At 42.3% G+C, this 14,656-nt stretch overlaps 1 protein-coding gene across 1 annotated transcript in view; it reads left to right on the plus strand.

The window, feature by feature from the left end:
* Positions 1-14,656, plus strand: part of LOC109387170 (solute carrier family 12 member 8-like) — a 63,520-nt gene that overhangs the window by 35,209 nt on the left and 13,655 nt on the right. Inside the window, exon 5 of the mRNA XM_019650903.1 lies at positions 1,417-1,648. Within this exon, the coding sequence (XP_019506448.1) occupies positions 1,417-1,648 (232 nt within the window). The remainder of the gene's footprint in view (positions 1-1,416; positions 1,649-14,656) is intronic.

The raw sequence follows: 14,656 nt of genomic DNA on the forward strand, positions 1-14,656 counted from the left end.
CATGCAGTAAACATGTCACAAAGTATATATTGAATGCTTGCAACTTACTTAGCAAATGCAGGGGATTTTAAGAGGTACAATCAGCTTTTATAAAAATTTTTGTTTTCTAAGATGTTTGCATTCTTGGTGGTACAGATAGGGAGACAAACTTATATGCATTAAATAATAGAATATGGAACCAGATAATTAATTACATGGCACCAGTAGAAACCATCATATTTATTCAGAAAAGATGGATGAAGAAAAACTTCATGGAAAAGGAAGAACTTGACGGAGTCCTGAATAGAGTTTGCTCTTTGGGAGAGCAGAGCACAGGGACAGTGATGAGAGTGACCTGCTGTCCTAGGGGATGGTGAAGGGATCAACCTGATACAAAAGGGGGTGGAAGAATTATGGAAAGTGAGGCTGGTGTTATTTTCAAGTATTTATTTGAAATTGTGTTTCAAATTTTTTTAAAAAGGTAAAATCATGACTCTCAGGCAAATATAAAATAAACATGTGCCAAAGGTTTTATTTAACTAATTAATTAATAGAGGAGCCAGTAAGATGGTGAAGAGCAGTGGAGATGCTAGGTGTGGAGCCTGGATGGATATAGATCAAGTCCATAAGTTAATAGGCAATTTAATAAATAAATGTAAAGGTAAGATTGCTGGGTTAGATACAAAACTAATTAATGTCTTGACAGGACAATAAACCCTCATCTTTTGAGTCATCTGTTTCACTGGACAGTATATCTCTACTGAAAAAAAAACCAACAACTGTAAGTTAACATGTAACTTGGCTAATTCTGGGACATTTAATATATTTAATCAGTAGTAAACAGAGAGTAGAACTAAATACATTCACATACCCAAGATCGTCCTTGGGTAGCCTTTCTTCCAATGACATTGAGAAGATGTGCTGTCCACTATTTTTTTTATTTACAAATTTTAGATTGTTTGTGTGTGTGTGTGTGTGTGTGTGTGTGTGTGTGTGTGTGTGTATTTTATAATAGTGACCTACAAGAAATGGAGGAAAACCTGGGGTTTGCTTCAGTGCCCTTTCAAGGTTCTGAGATGGGACTCCCTGTGTGTTTTTATTCTCTATTTAGTTCCTGAATAGCTCAGACAGAGAAGTCCCAAGTTCCCTTGGCCCAGAGTCCCATCTTCCCATAATCTTTTCATTTTAGTTACCACTGACAATCGGCTAGCTCCAGGCTTGGGTGGGCCTTCATTACCCACTCTGGATGATGGTAGATCAGAAGAAATGGGGCATGAGGTAGGGTTCCTGGGTGGGAAGGCTCATGTAACCCCATCCTGGTTCCCAGGTCTCATGCCCACAGGGGTGGGCGGGCTCCTCCGTGCCAGGCGGCTGCGGCCCATGGAGTCCTGAGCTTCTCTCTCTGGCTGACTCTTCCTACCTAGAATTTCCTATCAGTGTGTTGCAGGTGCCATGTACATCACTGGCTTCGCTGAGTCCATCTCCGATTTGCTGAGCCTCAGGAATATCTGGGCCGTGCGAGGGATTTCAGTCGCGGTGCTTGTGGCCTTGCTGGGGATTAACCTAGCGGGCGTCAAGTGGATCATCCGGCTCCAGCTGCTGCTACTGCTCTTGCTGGCCGTGTCCACACTGGACTTCGTGCTGGGCTCTTTCACACACCTGGACCCAGGTAAGCCTTTGGCGTTCAATGGATGGCCTTCCAGGGTCTGCACTGCTTTCTAGGTGTTTATAGATGTGAGTTTGCAAGACTACTCCCAATTAGGCTTTACCTGTAACAGGCCTGTGCTTTTTCTGGAGCAAGTGAGTGGGTGTGCCTTGGCGCGGCTTCAGAGGCCCAACAGCCCCTTTTCACACAGACATTTTCACTTAGCACATTTTCTGTGTTTCTTTTTTTTTTCTTTGTATTAAAAAACCTGGAAAGTTTAGATGAGACAAAAGATAAAGTCGAACTGGATAAACATCAAATTCATAATGGTGATTACGGGAGGAGGCAAGAAATAGATCTGGGAGTAGGGAAGAAAATAGACTTTAATTTTATCTGTTATACTTTATTTTTTAAAAGAAATTGATGTAAATGTTAACAGTGATCATTTTGGGAGATGGAGGTATATATCAGTTTGATTATCTGTAGTTTTCTATGTTGAAATGTTTTTCAAAGTAAAAATGTGAACCTATTAACTAAGCTTAAAGAAAGAGACTAAACAGCCAGGTATGCTTTGGGACCATTGGGAAATGGTGTCCTATGCTGGTACTCAGTCTATGACTGTTGTTTTGTTTTGTTTTTTAAGCTGAGCCATCCTGCCACCTGTTGGCAGCTCAGTGGCAGCTCAGCTTGGGCCGGGAATCAAACCGCTGTTGCTCAGAGCTTTCACTCTTGAGCGAGCTCTTAACCAACTGAGCCACTCGGCCAACCCCAGACTGTGACTGTTTAACCATGGTTTTCCTCAGCCTTAGGGATGCTCAGCAACTCTAATCCTAAATCCTTCTGCTTGGAGTGAGAAGCTCTTACCCAGGCTGTCCCATAACTTCATAGTTTTGTGATTTGAGTTGGTTTGGCATCCAGAGTACAGAGCTATTCCTAGGATGCTGTAGAAAAAAGGTAACTGCCTGATATTTCACACTTCGGGGACTCTGTCTTTATGTGGCAATAGTGACGAGGAATCTACGTTGGAATATGGGCGGGAAAGGGAGATGGGGCCACCAGCTGTGTTAAAAAAGAGACAAGAAGGTCCTGCAGCACAGTTGCCTCTGATGGTAGTGGTGGTGACAGCAGCTGCACGGACTGAGCACTTGCTGTGTGCCAGGCATTTTGCTTGGCACCTCATGTGGCTTATGTTGTGTAATCCTTATCATAACCTCACGAAGGAAGAATAGTTACACCCATTTACAGATGAGGAGGCTGAGGCTCGGAGATCATCTAATTCATGGCAATGCATGGCAGAGCTGGGAGTGAAACTGGAGCTAGGTGACTCCAAAGCTGAGCTGTTCCCTCAAGCGGGAAGTTGGGCCTGCCTTCACACTACTGGCTGTCTTTTTGCGATAGCAGCTCTCCTTTTCCCTTCCAAGGCTGCCTCTGATGTGTGTCCTATACAGGCTTGTCTTTCATAAAAATGTTGGTGGAAGGAAGGTCAGGATTCAGTTGGTACTACACACTGATCTGGCCTTATCACTTCTTTATATATTAATTTTTTTTCTACTGGAAAGTCAGTCACTTGGTGACTCCCCTGAGCTCCCCTTGTGCCCCCTACCCTCTGGCACCCTGGTCCCTCCTCCAGACTGCCCCATGACCCAACATGTAGAGAAGGGGTCCCAGGACCCACTCCAATGCGAAGGGCCAATGCAGTGTCCAAACAGATCATGTGAATCCTGGGCCTGGCAGCTTGCTAAATATTTGGAGCATCTCCACGGGAGGGAAGGGGTGATTATTTTTCCTGACATTGTGGCACCCTGTAGAGACAAGCCATATCCTGAGGGACATCTGCTGCCTGTTTGGCCATCAAACTGTCAGTGCAGGAGAGAGAGGGTCTACCCCAGTCTCTGATTCCTGGGTGCTTCTCCCCTCCATCCATATGGTTGCTTAAAGGGTATACTTAGTTAAATTGTAGGATGACGCTACTGGCCTCTTTGAAACCTCACAAGGCTGATGTATTTTCCTTCTTCTTGATTAGAGCTTTTCTTGGCTGCTCTTCTAAGTTACTTCAAATATTTCTCCTTCTTTCTGGTCAGTACATTAGCAGGGTGTAGTGTGAAATAAAATTTATTTTCAATCATCCCCATAGCAACTGGCCCCTCCATAATCTGTTTTTGGTATCACTGATGTTTTATATATGGGGCTACTTTCTTTGCAGTTAAAAATCCAAACTAAAACTAGATCATAATACTTCAGAATGGATTTAGCAGAATGATTTCAACTCCTTAAAAAAAACAATGACATATACATAGGTATTTGAAAAAAAAAAACCAGGAAGAAGGATGGGAAGGAACTATGCTTCGGTGTTAACAGTGTTTATCTTCTGCTAAGATTACAGGTGGCTATATTATTTTATTTCTACTTTTCCTTCAATTGATTAATGTTACTTAAAAAAAATAGCCTTTAGTTTTTAAGAGCAGTTTCGGTTTACAGAAAATTGAGCGGATAGTTCAGAGGTTCTGATATCCTTTCTCTTCACACCCCCCCACCAGTTTCCCCATTATTAACAGCTTGTATTAATGTGGTGCATTTGTCACAACTGATGAGCCAATAGTGACACATTATTATTAACTAAAGCTCATAATTGAGGGTAGATTCACCCTTTGTACTGTACAGTTCTATGGGCTGTGAAAAGTATATAATGACATGTATCCACCTTTGCAGCATCGTACGGAACAGTTTTAATGCCTTAAAAATCCCTGTGCTCTAACTTTTCACCCCTTGTCCAACCTTGAACTCCCCACAACCACTGATCTTCTTATTGTCTCTGTAGTTTTGCCTTTTCCAGAATGTCACAGAGTTGGAGTCATACAGTATGCAGCATATTCAGGCTGGCTTCTTTCATTAAGCAGTATGCACTCAAGGTTTCTCCGTGTCTTTTCATGGCTTGATAGCTCATTTCTTTTTTAGCAGTGAATAATATTCCATTGCATAGCTGTACCACAGTTGTTGTTTTTTTAATCCATTTACGTATTGAAGGACTTTTTGGTTTCTTCCAGCTTTTGGCACTTATGAATAAAGTTTCTATAAATGTTCATGTGCAGGTTTTGTGAGAATATAACTTTTTAACCCTTTTGAATAAATACCCGGGAACATGATTGCTGGATTATATGATAAGACTATGTTTATCTTTGTAGGAAACTTCCAAAGTGTCTTCCAAAGTGCTTTTGTACCATTTTGCATTCTCATCTGCAGCAAATGAGAGTTCATGCTGTTCCACATCCTCATCAGCATTTGCTATTGTCAGTTTTTTGGATTTTAGCCATTCTAATAGGTACATAGTGGTGGTATCTCATTATTGTTTTAATTTGCAATTTCCTAATGAGCCTTTTCATATGGTTATTTGACTTCTGTATATCATCTTTGGTGAGGTGTCTGTTCAGATTTTTTGCCCCTTTTAAAAATTGGGTTGTTTTGTTATTGTTGAGTTTTAAGAATTCTTTGTATATTTTGGATACAAGCCCTTTATCAGATATGTTTTGTAAATATCTGTGGGGTTTTTTTTTTTCATTCTTTTAACAGTGTTGTTTGCAGAGCATACATTTTTAGTTGTAATGAAGTTTAACTTATCAATTATTTTCTTTCATGGATTATACTTTTGATGTTGTACCTAAAAAGTCCCTACTAAATGCAAAGTCACTTAGCTTTTTCTCCTATGTTATTTTCTAGAAGTTTTATAGTTTTGTGTTTTACATGTAGGTCTATGATCCATTTTGAGTTAATTCTTGTGAAAAATGTAAGGTGAATGTCTAGATTAAAAAACAATATTATTATTATTATTATTATTATTATTATTATTATTATTATTATTATTACATGTGAATATCCAGCCTTCCCAGCACCATTTGCTGAAATGACTATCCTACCTCCATTGAATGGCCTTTGCTCCATTGTCAAAGATCAGTTACTGTATTAGTGTGGGTTTATTTCTGGGCTCTTTATTCCATTCCCACTTTTGATCTCCAGAGGAAGTTTGGTATAGCTGTTAGTTATCTATTGCTGTTGAACAAATGACCTCAAAGTTTAGTGGCACAAAACAACAATAGATATTTAATCTTTCTTACCTTTTCTGTGGGCCACGAGTTTGGTTGTGACTTGGCTGGTGGTTCTGGCTCAAGGTTTCTCATGAGTTTCAGTCAGATGTTAGCAGGGACTGCAGTTATCTGAAGGCTGGACTGGGGCTGGAGGATTTGGCTGGCAAATTAGTACTGGTTGTTGGTGTGCGGCCTCAGTTCTTTTCCATGTGGCACTTTCCTGAGAGCTGCTTACGTGTCCTCAAGTCATGGGCTGACTAGTTTCCCCAAGAGTAAACAATCAGAAAGAGAGAACAAGCTTTCCTCTTAATGACTTACTTCAGAAATCACATAGCAACGACTTCACCACAATGTTTGTTAAAAGTGAGTCACTTAGTCTGACCCTTATTCAAAGGGAGGAGAATTAGTTTCCACCTTTTGAATGAGACGTGCCAAAAAATTTGCAGACACATTTTAAAACCACACAGTTAATGTTAAAATCATAAATAAATAAATACACTTAAGTCAAATTATATTTTCCCTTTATTTCAAAGACAAAAATAAATGTTTTTGTATTGTAAAAAAATATATATCCTGAAATATAAAGAAAAAGTGAAAGGTTCCTCCCCTTACTCCATTCTCCCACTCCTACTCCCCAGAGGGAGATTGGTAAATACCTTTCCAGTCTATTTTCCTTCCATGTACAAGCACACATGCACACAAAAACGTACATAAACACAACATAGTTCTTTGTAGAAATGTGATTAAATTCTACATTGTTCTGCTTTTCCTCTCCTCTCAGTAGCATATTATGGGTATCCTGTAATGTCAGTACATTAAAGATTCCCTCATTCTTTTTAAATACCTGCATAGTATTCTATATTATAGATCTAAAATACTTTATATTTAAACATTCATTTATTGATGAACATTTAGTTTTCTCCAGTTTGTTGCTACTACAAATATTACTGACATGAATATCCTTGTACAAAATTTGAAGCTTCTTTCTTTTTATTTTTTTTAAAGATTTTATTGGGGAATTGGGGGAGGGGAACAGCATTGGTGAATTGGGGAAGGGGAACAGACAAGTTGCTGTCCTTTTGTTCTTCAGTCTAGTTGTGGAAGACGTTGCTTCACTGGCCCAAGTTGGCACCGTCATTGCGCTCTTCCTGGGTGAGGCAGATCGGTCACCGGCCTCTGGACGGCCGTTCACGGAGGCTCTTGGCAGCTCACGCTGGCTGCCGGCTGCTGGCCACTCAGGGTAGCTTATGGCAGCCCACTGCAGCAGGGGCTGCAGCCTATGTCGTCACCGGCGACTCACAGCAGCCCAGCTCCAGGTCGAGATGCTGTTCACCATCTTAACTGTAGAGGGAAGTGTCACTGGCCCTTATGTGGGATCCGAACCGGGGCCCTGCTGCTCAGAGCTGGCGTCCCAAGCCAGCTCTTAACCAATGCGCCACTCGGCCAGCCCTGAAGCTTATTTCTGTAGGACCAAGGCTTATCAATAGAATTCATAGGACAAAGGTCAAGCATATTTTAAATTTTGTTAAGTTCTGATAAATTGCCTTCCAATAAGGTTGTTCCATTCTAAACTTCCACTAGTTTACTGAGTTATTGATTATTGAAATATATTAGAGTTATTGATTCCTCATACCCTGGACAATATTGGATATGTTCAGTCTATTAAATTTCTGTCATGGGGGCCGGCCGAGTGACTCAGTTGGTTAAGAGCTCACTCAAGAGTGCGAGCTCTGAGCAACAGCGGTTTGATTCCCGGCCCGAGCTGAGCAGCCGCTGAGCTGCCAACAGGTGGCAGGATGGCTCAGCTTAAAAAAAAAAAATTTCTGTCATGTTATGGGCAAAAATTACGATCCTTTTCTTTTTATTTGCTATTCTTAAATCATTAATGAGGATAATTTTATTTGTATTTTTATTGCCAGTTGTCTATGATCTTTCCCTATTTTTCTTTTAAGTTGTCTTACTTTTTAATGACTTAATTCAACAAATATTCGTTTAGCTTTTATTAGTGCTAGACAATGTTAGTTACATATGCTGAAAATTTTTTCCTATGTCATTTGTTCTTTTAAAGTTATTTTTATATGCAATTAAAGTAATACATATACATGAAAATATTCATTTTTGAGCCAAATTGTGTACTCCAATTGCTTTCTTTTTTGTATATCATTTAGCTTTTCTTGAAATTAAGCTTACACCATGTATTAGTTTCCTAGGGTTGTCTTAACAAACAACTACAAACTTGGTGGTTTAAAACAACAGACATTTATTCCCTCACAGTTCTAGAGGCCGGAAGTCTGCAGTGAGGGCCACCCTCCCTCCAGAGGCTCTAGGGGAGGAGCCTTCCGTGCCTCTTCCATCTTCTCATGGCTCCAGGCGTTCCCTTGGTTTGTGGCAGAATCACCCCCATTGCTGCCTGTCTTCAGACAGCCTTCTCCTCCTCTTGTCCCTCCTCTTGTATATCTTAACGACAACTTATCATTGGAAATAGGTCCAACTTGGATAATCCAGGATGATCTCATCTTGAGATCCTTAACTTAATGACGTCTGCAAAGACCTTTATTGCAAATGAGGTCACCTTCACCGATTCTCAGGGTTAGGATGTTGACATATCTTTTGGGGGCCACCAGTCAACCCATCACACTTTTTTTTGTTTGTTTGCTTTATTTTCTAGGTTTTTGTCACCATTTAAAAAAGTCTCCATAGAGCTTTTGAATACCTGTAGGCATTTTCCCCGGAGCTCCTTACGTTATGTCTTTTCTTAGAGGACCCCTTCTCACCATCCTTCTCCTGCATGGACCATCTTGGGCTGGATCCCGGCTGTAGTGCTGGAACTTGCCTTCACGGCTCCCAGATGTTGTTCCCTGTTCTCTGGATGCTAAATCACCCTCTTCTGTCTATGATGGAAAACGTCACTTTCCACTTTCATATGTGATTGGTTGGCAATATGAAAATCTAGGCTGAAAATCATTTTCCCTTAGAAGTTTGAAGTCCTTGTTGTCCTACCTTCCAGCATTCAGCAGCATCCAGGAATTTGGCCCCATTCTGATTTCTGCTGTTGATAGGAAACCTCTTCCTTCTCCTCAGAGTGCTTAGGGGCTCCCCTTTACCCTTTAGGTTCTAAAATTTTAAAGTGAAAAATTTTATTCACTTGCCTAGGCACTTTTAATCTAGAATTTTCATTTTTTCCTTTGACAATTTCTTCTCCTTTGTTTTTTCTGGTTTTTACAGTTTAATTATTTTCTTGAATCTGACTAGTCAGATGTTGGAGCTCCTGGTTTGAACCTTGTTGTTATTGTTATCTTATCTCTCCTGTAAGTTATCTCTTTGTTCTCTCCTTTTTTTTTTTTTTAAAGATTTTATTGGGCAATTGGAGGAGGGAAACAGCATTGGGGAATAGGGGAAGGGGACAGACAAGTTGCTGTCCTTTTTTTGTTCTTCAGTCTAGTTGTAGAGGATGTTGCTTCACTGGCGCATGTTGGTATTATTGTTGGTATTATCATTGCGCTCTTCCCAGCTGAGGCAGTCACTCGCCAGCCATTGGACGGCTGCTCACAGCGGCTCATGGCAGCTCACGAAAGCTCACGCCCGCTGCTGACTAGCCCCACTGCAGCCTACGCCATTACTGGCAACTCACGGCAGCCCAGTTCCAGGTCGAGCTGTTGTTCACCATCTTAGCTGTAGAGGGCGCAGCATCACTGGTCCTCCTGTGGGATTTGAAGCAGGCCCTGCTGCTCAGAGCTGGCATCCCAAGCCAACTCCTAACCAACGCACCACTCGGCCAGCCCTGTTCTCTCCTTTCTTTTCTTTTCTTTTTTAAAGATTTTTATTGGGGAATTGGGGGGGTTGGGAACAGTGCTGGGGAATTGGGGGAAGGGGAACAGACAAGTTGCTGTCATTTTGTTCTTCAGTCTAGTTGTGGAGGACGTTGCTTCACTGGCCCAAGTTGGCACCATCATTGCGCTCTTCCCAGGCGAGGCAGATCAGTCACCGGCTTCTGGACGGCCGCTCACTGCGGCTGCTGGCTACATACGGTAGCCCATAGCAACCCACTGCCACAGGGGCTGCAGCCTATGCCGTTGCCTCAGGGCAGCCCAGCTCCAGGTTGAGCTGTTGTTCAGCATCTTAGCTGTGGAGGGCAGTGTCACTGGCCCTCATATGTGGGCTCCGAACCAGGGCCCTCTGGTGTCCCAAGCCAGTTCTTAACCATTGCGCCACTCGGCCGGCCCTGTTCTCTCCTTTCTTTATGGGCGAGTTCCTCAACTTTATTTCCAAGCTTTTTACAGAATTTTTTGTTTTGGTTATCCTAAATTTCCAAGAACTCTTTGTTGTTCTCTGATTATTCATTTAAAAATCACATTCTGTTCTTGTATCATGGTTATGATATCTCCTTTTGACTCTTTCAGGCTATAAATTATAGGGGTTTTGTTTTCTTTTGAAATTTTCTTCTGCTGTTTATATTCTGTTTTTTTCCCCCCCAGGTTTCTTTGTTTCTGTTGTTTTGTTCTGTGTTTATTTCTACAGACTTTCTTGAAATGTCTGGTAGTACTTGGTTGTTCATTCATTTTTAATAACGAGACACTGAAAAGCTGATTGGTAGGTCTGTGTGCAATTTCAGTGGGTGGCAATTGTGGCAGGAAGGCGTCATTGTGGGGCGATCCTTTGATAAACTGAGCTGTTTCATTGGAAGTTTCCCAAATGTCAGTTTCTGTAGGTCTTTACTCTGGTGTAGTTGATGTTCTCCAGAGAATTCTCCAGCCTGCTGCCAGAGGCATGCCTGGCTGCCACAGTTCTGGGAGCAGGGGAGAGGTGGGGGAAAGGCACTGGGGGGGTCTCACAGACAGGGTGCAGATTTTTCGTATAGTCTGATGTTTTTCACAGGCACATCCTTTCCTCTCAAACCACTATGTCATACCTCTCATTTCATCTCCAAACGTCCCACAACAGTGGATCTTACTCATCGCCTCCATTTCCTCACCTCTCTAGACTCCTTGCCTTCAGGCAGGCAGCATGGGCCCCTCTTCCTTTCCCAAACTCCTGTCCTTTCTCTTCCAAAATAAGCATCATTGCGCAAGGCTCTGTGGAGACACAGTACTCCATTACTGTGAAAAGCTAAATAGCATGACAACTTAATTTAAACAAGGTACTCTTAAGCATTTGTTTGGCTTAAAGCTCCTAAAATGCCATTTTGTTGGATTGTATTTTCATTTATGTAAGATGAGTGTCATGCCAAAATTCTGTTATTGCCATAGAAGTCAGGCAAATATAAAGAAAATACATTTTAGAAAATAAGGTGACATGTGGCACGTTTTCAGTCTAGGCTCTGCCTTTTAAAATGAAATGATGCACCCCCAAGCTTAACTTTTTGGTTATCTAGCAAGACTGTTGCCTAGCATGGCTCTGTATTCTCCTCAACCCCAGAGCCCATAGTGCATGCTCTGCTCTGCCTTGGCACTCGGCCTCTGCTGGGGGTAGCTCATTGGACAGTGCAAAGCAAGGGCAGGCCCAGGTTCACCCCATGCTGAGTCTAGCAGGTGGGAGCTGGCTCTCCTTAGCGAAGCAGGGGGCTTGTGATTGGTGGTAAGGGGACCAAGGCCACTGCTTGGGAGCTATAAAGGAGTGGGTCGAGCATGCCTGGCCCTGCTCTCTGCTGAAATTTCTCTACCTGAGGTACCACTGACCTCTTGATCTCCAAGTCCAGAACCTTCTCTCATTTCTCATTCTTGACCCCTTTTGCACTGTTGACCACCGTTGCAGTCCATTCAGGCTGCTATAACAAAATACCACAGACTGGGTGGCTTATAAGCAACAGAAATTGATCTCTCACAGTTCTGGAGGCTGGGAAGACACTGGCAGGTTTGGTGTGTAGTCAGGGTCCCCTTCCTGGTTCATAGACAGCCGTCTTCTCTGTGTCTTCTCACATGGCGGAAGGGCAAGGAATGTCTCTGGGGTCTGTTTTATAAGGGCGCTGTTGATGAAAGACATCCAGCCTAAGAGGAAACTTATAGGAGTTTATTTGAGCCAAACTGACGACAGTTGCCAGAAAGCAAAGCCTCAACGGATTGAGAAAATGTTCCAGAAAATGCTGTTTTGCAACTTATTTTATACATTAGAATAAAAGGAGGAAGGTTACATGAAATCCATCAGTTGTAGAGTAAGGGGATGGGAGAAAGCAAAGTGGGGAAATCTCTGGGATTGGATAAAAGTACACTGGAGAGACACACACTTCTTTTTTTTTTTTTAAAGATTTTATTGGGGAATTGGGGGAGGGAAACAGCATTGGGGAATCGAGGAAGGGGAACAGACAAGTTGCTGTCTTTTTGTTCTTCAGTCTAGTTATAGAGGATGTCGCTTCACTGGCCCATGTTGGTATTATCATTACGCTCTTCCCAGGTGAGGCATTCGCTCGCCGGCCATTGGACGGCCGCTCACAGTGGCTCATAGCAGTTCATGCCAGCTGCTGGCCACTCACGCTGGCTGCCAGCCGCTCATGGTAGCTCATGGCAGCCCACTGCAGCAGGGGCTGCAGCCTACACCGTTGCCTGCGACTCATGGCAGCCCAGCTCCAGGTCGAGCTGTTGTTCACCATCTTAGCTGTTGAGGGCGCAGCATCATTGGCCCTCATGTAGGATCTGAACCGGGGCCCTGCTGCTCAGAGCTGGCGTCCCAAGCCAATCTTAAGCAACGTGCCACTCGGCTGGCCCAGACACACACTTCTTTTACATTGGTGGGTACAGCATAATTAATAGCATTTTACAGCACATAGAGATAGTACTTGGGGAACAAGATAGCAATGAGGGACTTTGTAGTTTCCTGCTCTGGTGTGGTGGTTTGTGCCCCTGGGGGGATGGGGAGGTCTGGAAAAAGAGATTACTCTGATATTGTAAGGGTATGTTATCTTAGATGCAAAAAGTTGACAGATAGGCTTAAGGTAAAGATTGACCTTTGTGAAGGAAGCTACAGGCTTCCTTGGAGCCAAGGATGTGACTTCCCACCATGGCCCATCTTTGTTAGGCATTTTTATGTTCACGCCATCCTCTGTGGTAACTTTCAGTCTCCTGAGCTTGTCAGGTTTAATATATGGCCCCTTTTTTGTCCACAGCAGTAATCATATTCATGAGGGCTCAACCTTCATGACCTAATCATGTCTCAAAGGCCCCACCTCCTAACCATCACATTGGGAGTTAGGCTTCAATACATGAATTTGGGGGGTGGGGGGGGACACAAATATTCAGTCTATAGCAGCCACCCATGCTGATCTGAAAGGTTCTCTTCCTATTTCTTCTAGGATACCACACAGTCTTGGCTTTCTTCTTAGTCTTCTTGTCCCCTGATGTGGGCAGGGGGACCATGGGCTCAGTCCTCTGCTGTCAGTGCTTTTCTCTGTGCTCCTTTCCTCAGAGATAGCCTTCCACTATCACTGCTGCTCAGGTGGTTCTCATCCGTTCTCTAGCTTTCTTGAACTGAGCTCCCATGTCACCAACTCCTGTTGGATCGCTACTTGGATGTCTGAGCATCACACTGAATTAAAGACAAGTAAAGCTGAAGTCCTCAATTTTTATCTCCTCCCTTTATTTACCTTCTCCTCCTCACTGTCTCCTCAAAAGGCAATAAGCAAATAATTAGCTTATCTCCCAAATGTCTACACATTTTTACCAAGCCTGGAAGGCTTGGAGTTAACTTTTATTTCTCTGTCTAGCTTAAACCCTCCTATTTTTTTCCACCCTGCAGCTCTCATCTTAGATCAGCAGATGTCATTTCTTATGTGGGTCATTTAGATGATTTTCAAATCTAAATTTATCTTTCCAGGGTCTTCCCTTTGGCTGACCCCACCCATCTCCTATGGGCAACCAACCCCTCCTATACACTGAAGCCAGATTAATTTTCCTAAAACAGTGCTTTGCTTGTATCACTCTCCAGCTTAAATATATCTATTGCCTATAGCTCTTCTATTGCCTATAGGACAAAACCCAAACCAAATAGGTTTTCATTTAATAAGCTTCATGGTCTATTCCTAAATTACTGATTTGGCTAAATCTCCAGCTTTGCACATTTCTTAACCCCCATACTCCCCCAAATAGATCTATTCACTGGTTTATAAATACATATGAATACAGCTCTGCTTCTATTTCTGGAATTCTCTTCACCATGCCCCGTTGAATGTATTCTCATTCTTGGATGAAACAGCTGGTGAGAATTATACATGAAAACGTGGTCTGAAGCCTAGGATCCTTTGTGTGGTCTTAAGCAAGGTTAGATATTCTGAACCTCAGTTTTGTCTTCAGTAAAACTAAGGATAAAAATATTTACATCTCCAGTTTGTGTTTCTGCCTGTCTCAGAGCGAGCAGCAGCCAAGCCCATACAGATCAGTTGGGGTAAGCGGCCGAAGAAGTCTGCTCAGGCCCCCAGGGACGTTAGTGAGGGCATTTGAGACTCTGGTTCTTCATTAAAAGATTAAAAAATGTACTGATGAAATATTTCAAGTATATAGCAAATAATGTAACAGATATTCATCTATCCAACCCGCAAATTTAATGCATTATATTTTGCCAGTTTTGTTTCAGCTCTCTTTTAAAACTGAAAATAAATACAGGATTACAGACACAACATAAGCTGTACTTCTATCCACCTTCTCCCCCAGGTGGCCACTATCCTGAGGCTGATGTAGGTCCGTCCTTCCCAGGTAGTCTTATTTTTCTAAAATATGTAGATAGCCATACTTGATCTTACTGATGTTTAGTGTTTGAAATTTTTACATGCATTTCATCATACTGCATGGACCCTTGCATTTGGTAAATGTTTGAATGGTGGATGAATTATTTTGCAATTTTCTTTTCTCACCCAACATATTTTTGAGATTTATCCATTTCATTAATTTTAACGGCACACAGTGTCATGGGAGACCCAGGCAAGTAAACAGACAGTTACTGAGTAGTGACAATTATTATGACAGGAGTT

The sequence above is a fragment of the Hipposideros armiger genome, unplaced genomic scaffold (genome assembly GCF_001890085.2).
Source record: "Hipposideros armiger isolate ML-2016 unplaced genomic scaffold, ASM189008v1 scaffold_8, whole genome shotgun sequence".
Taxonomy (NCBI): Eukaryota; Metazoa; Chordata; class Mammalia; order Chiroptera; family Hipposideridae; genus Hipposideros; species Hipposideros armiger.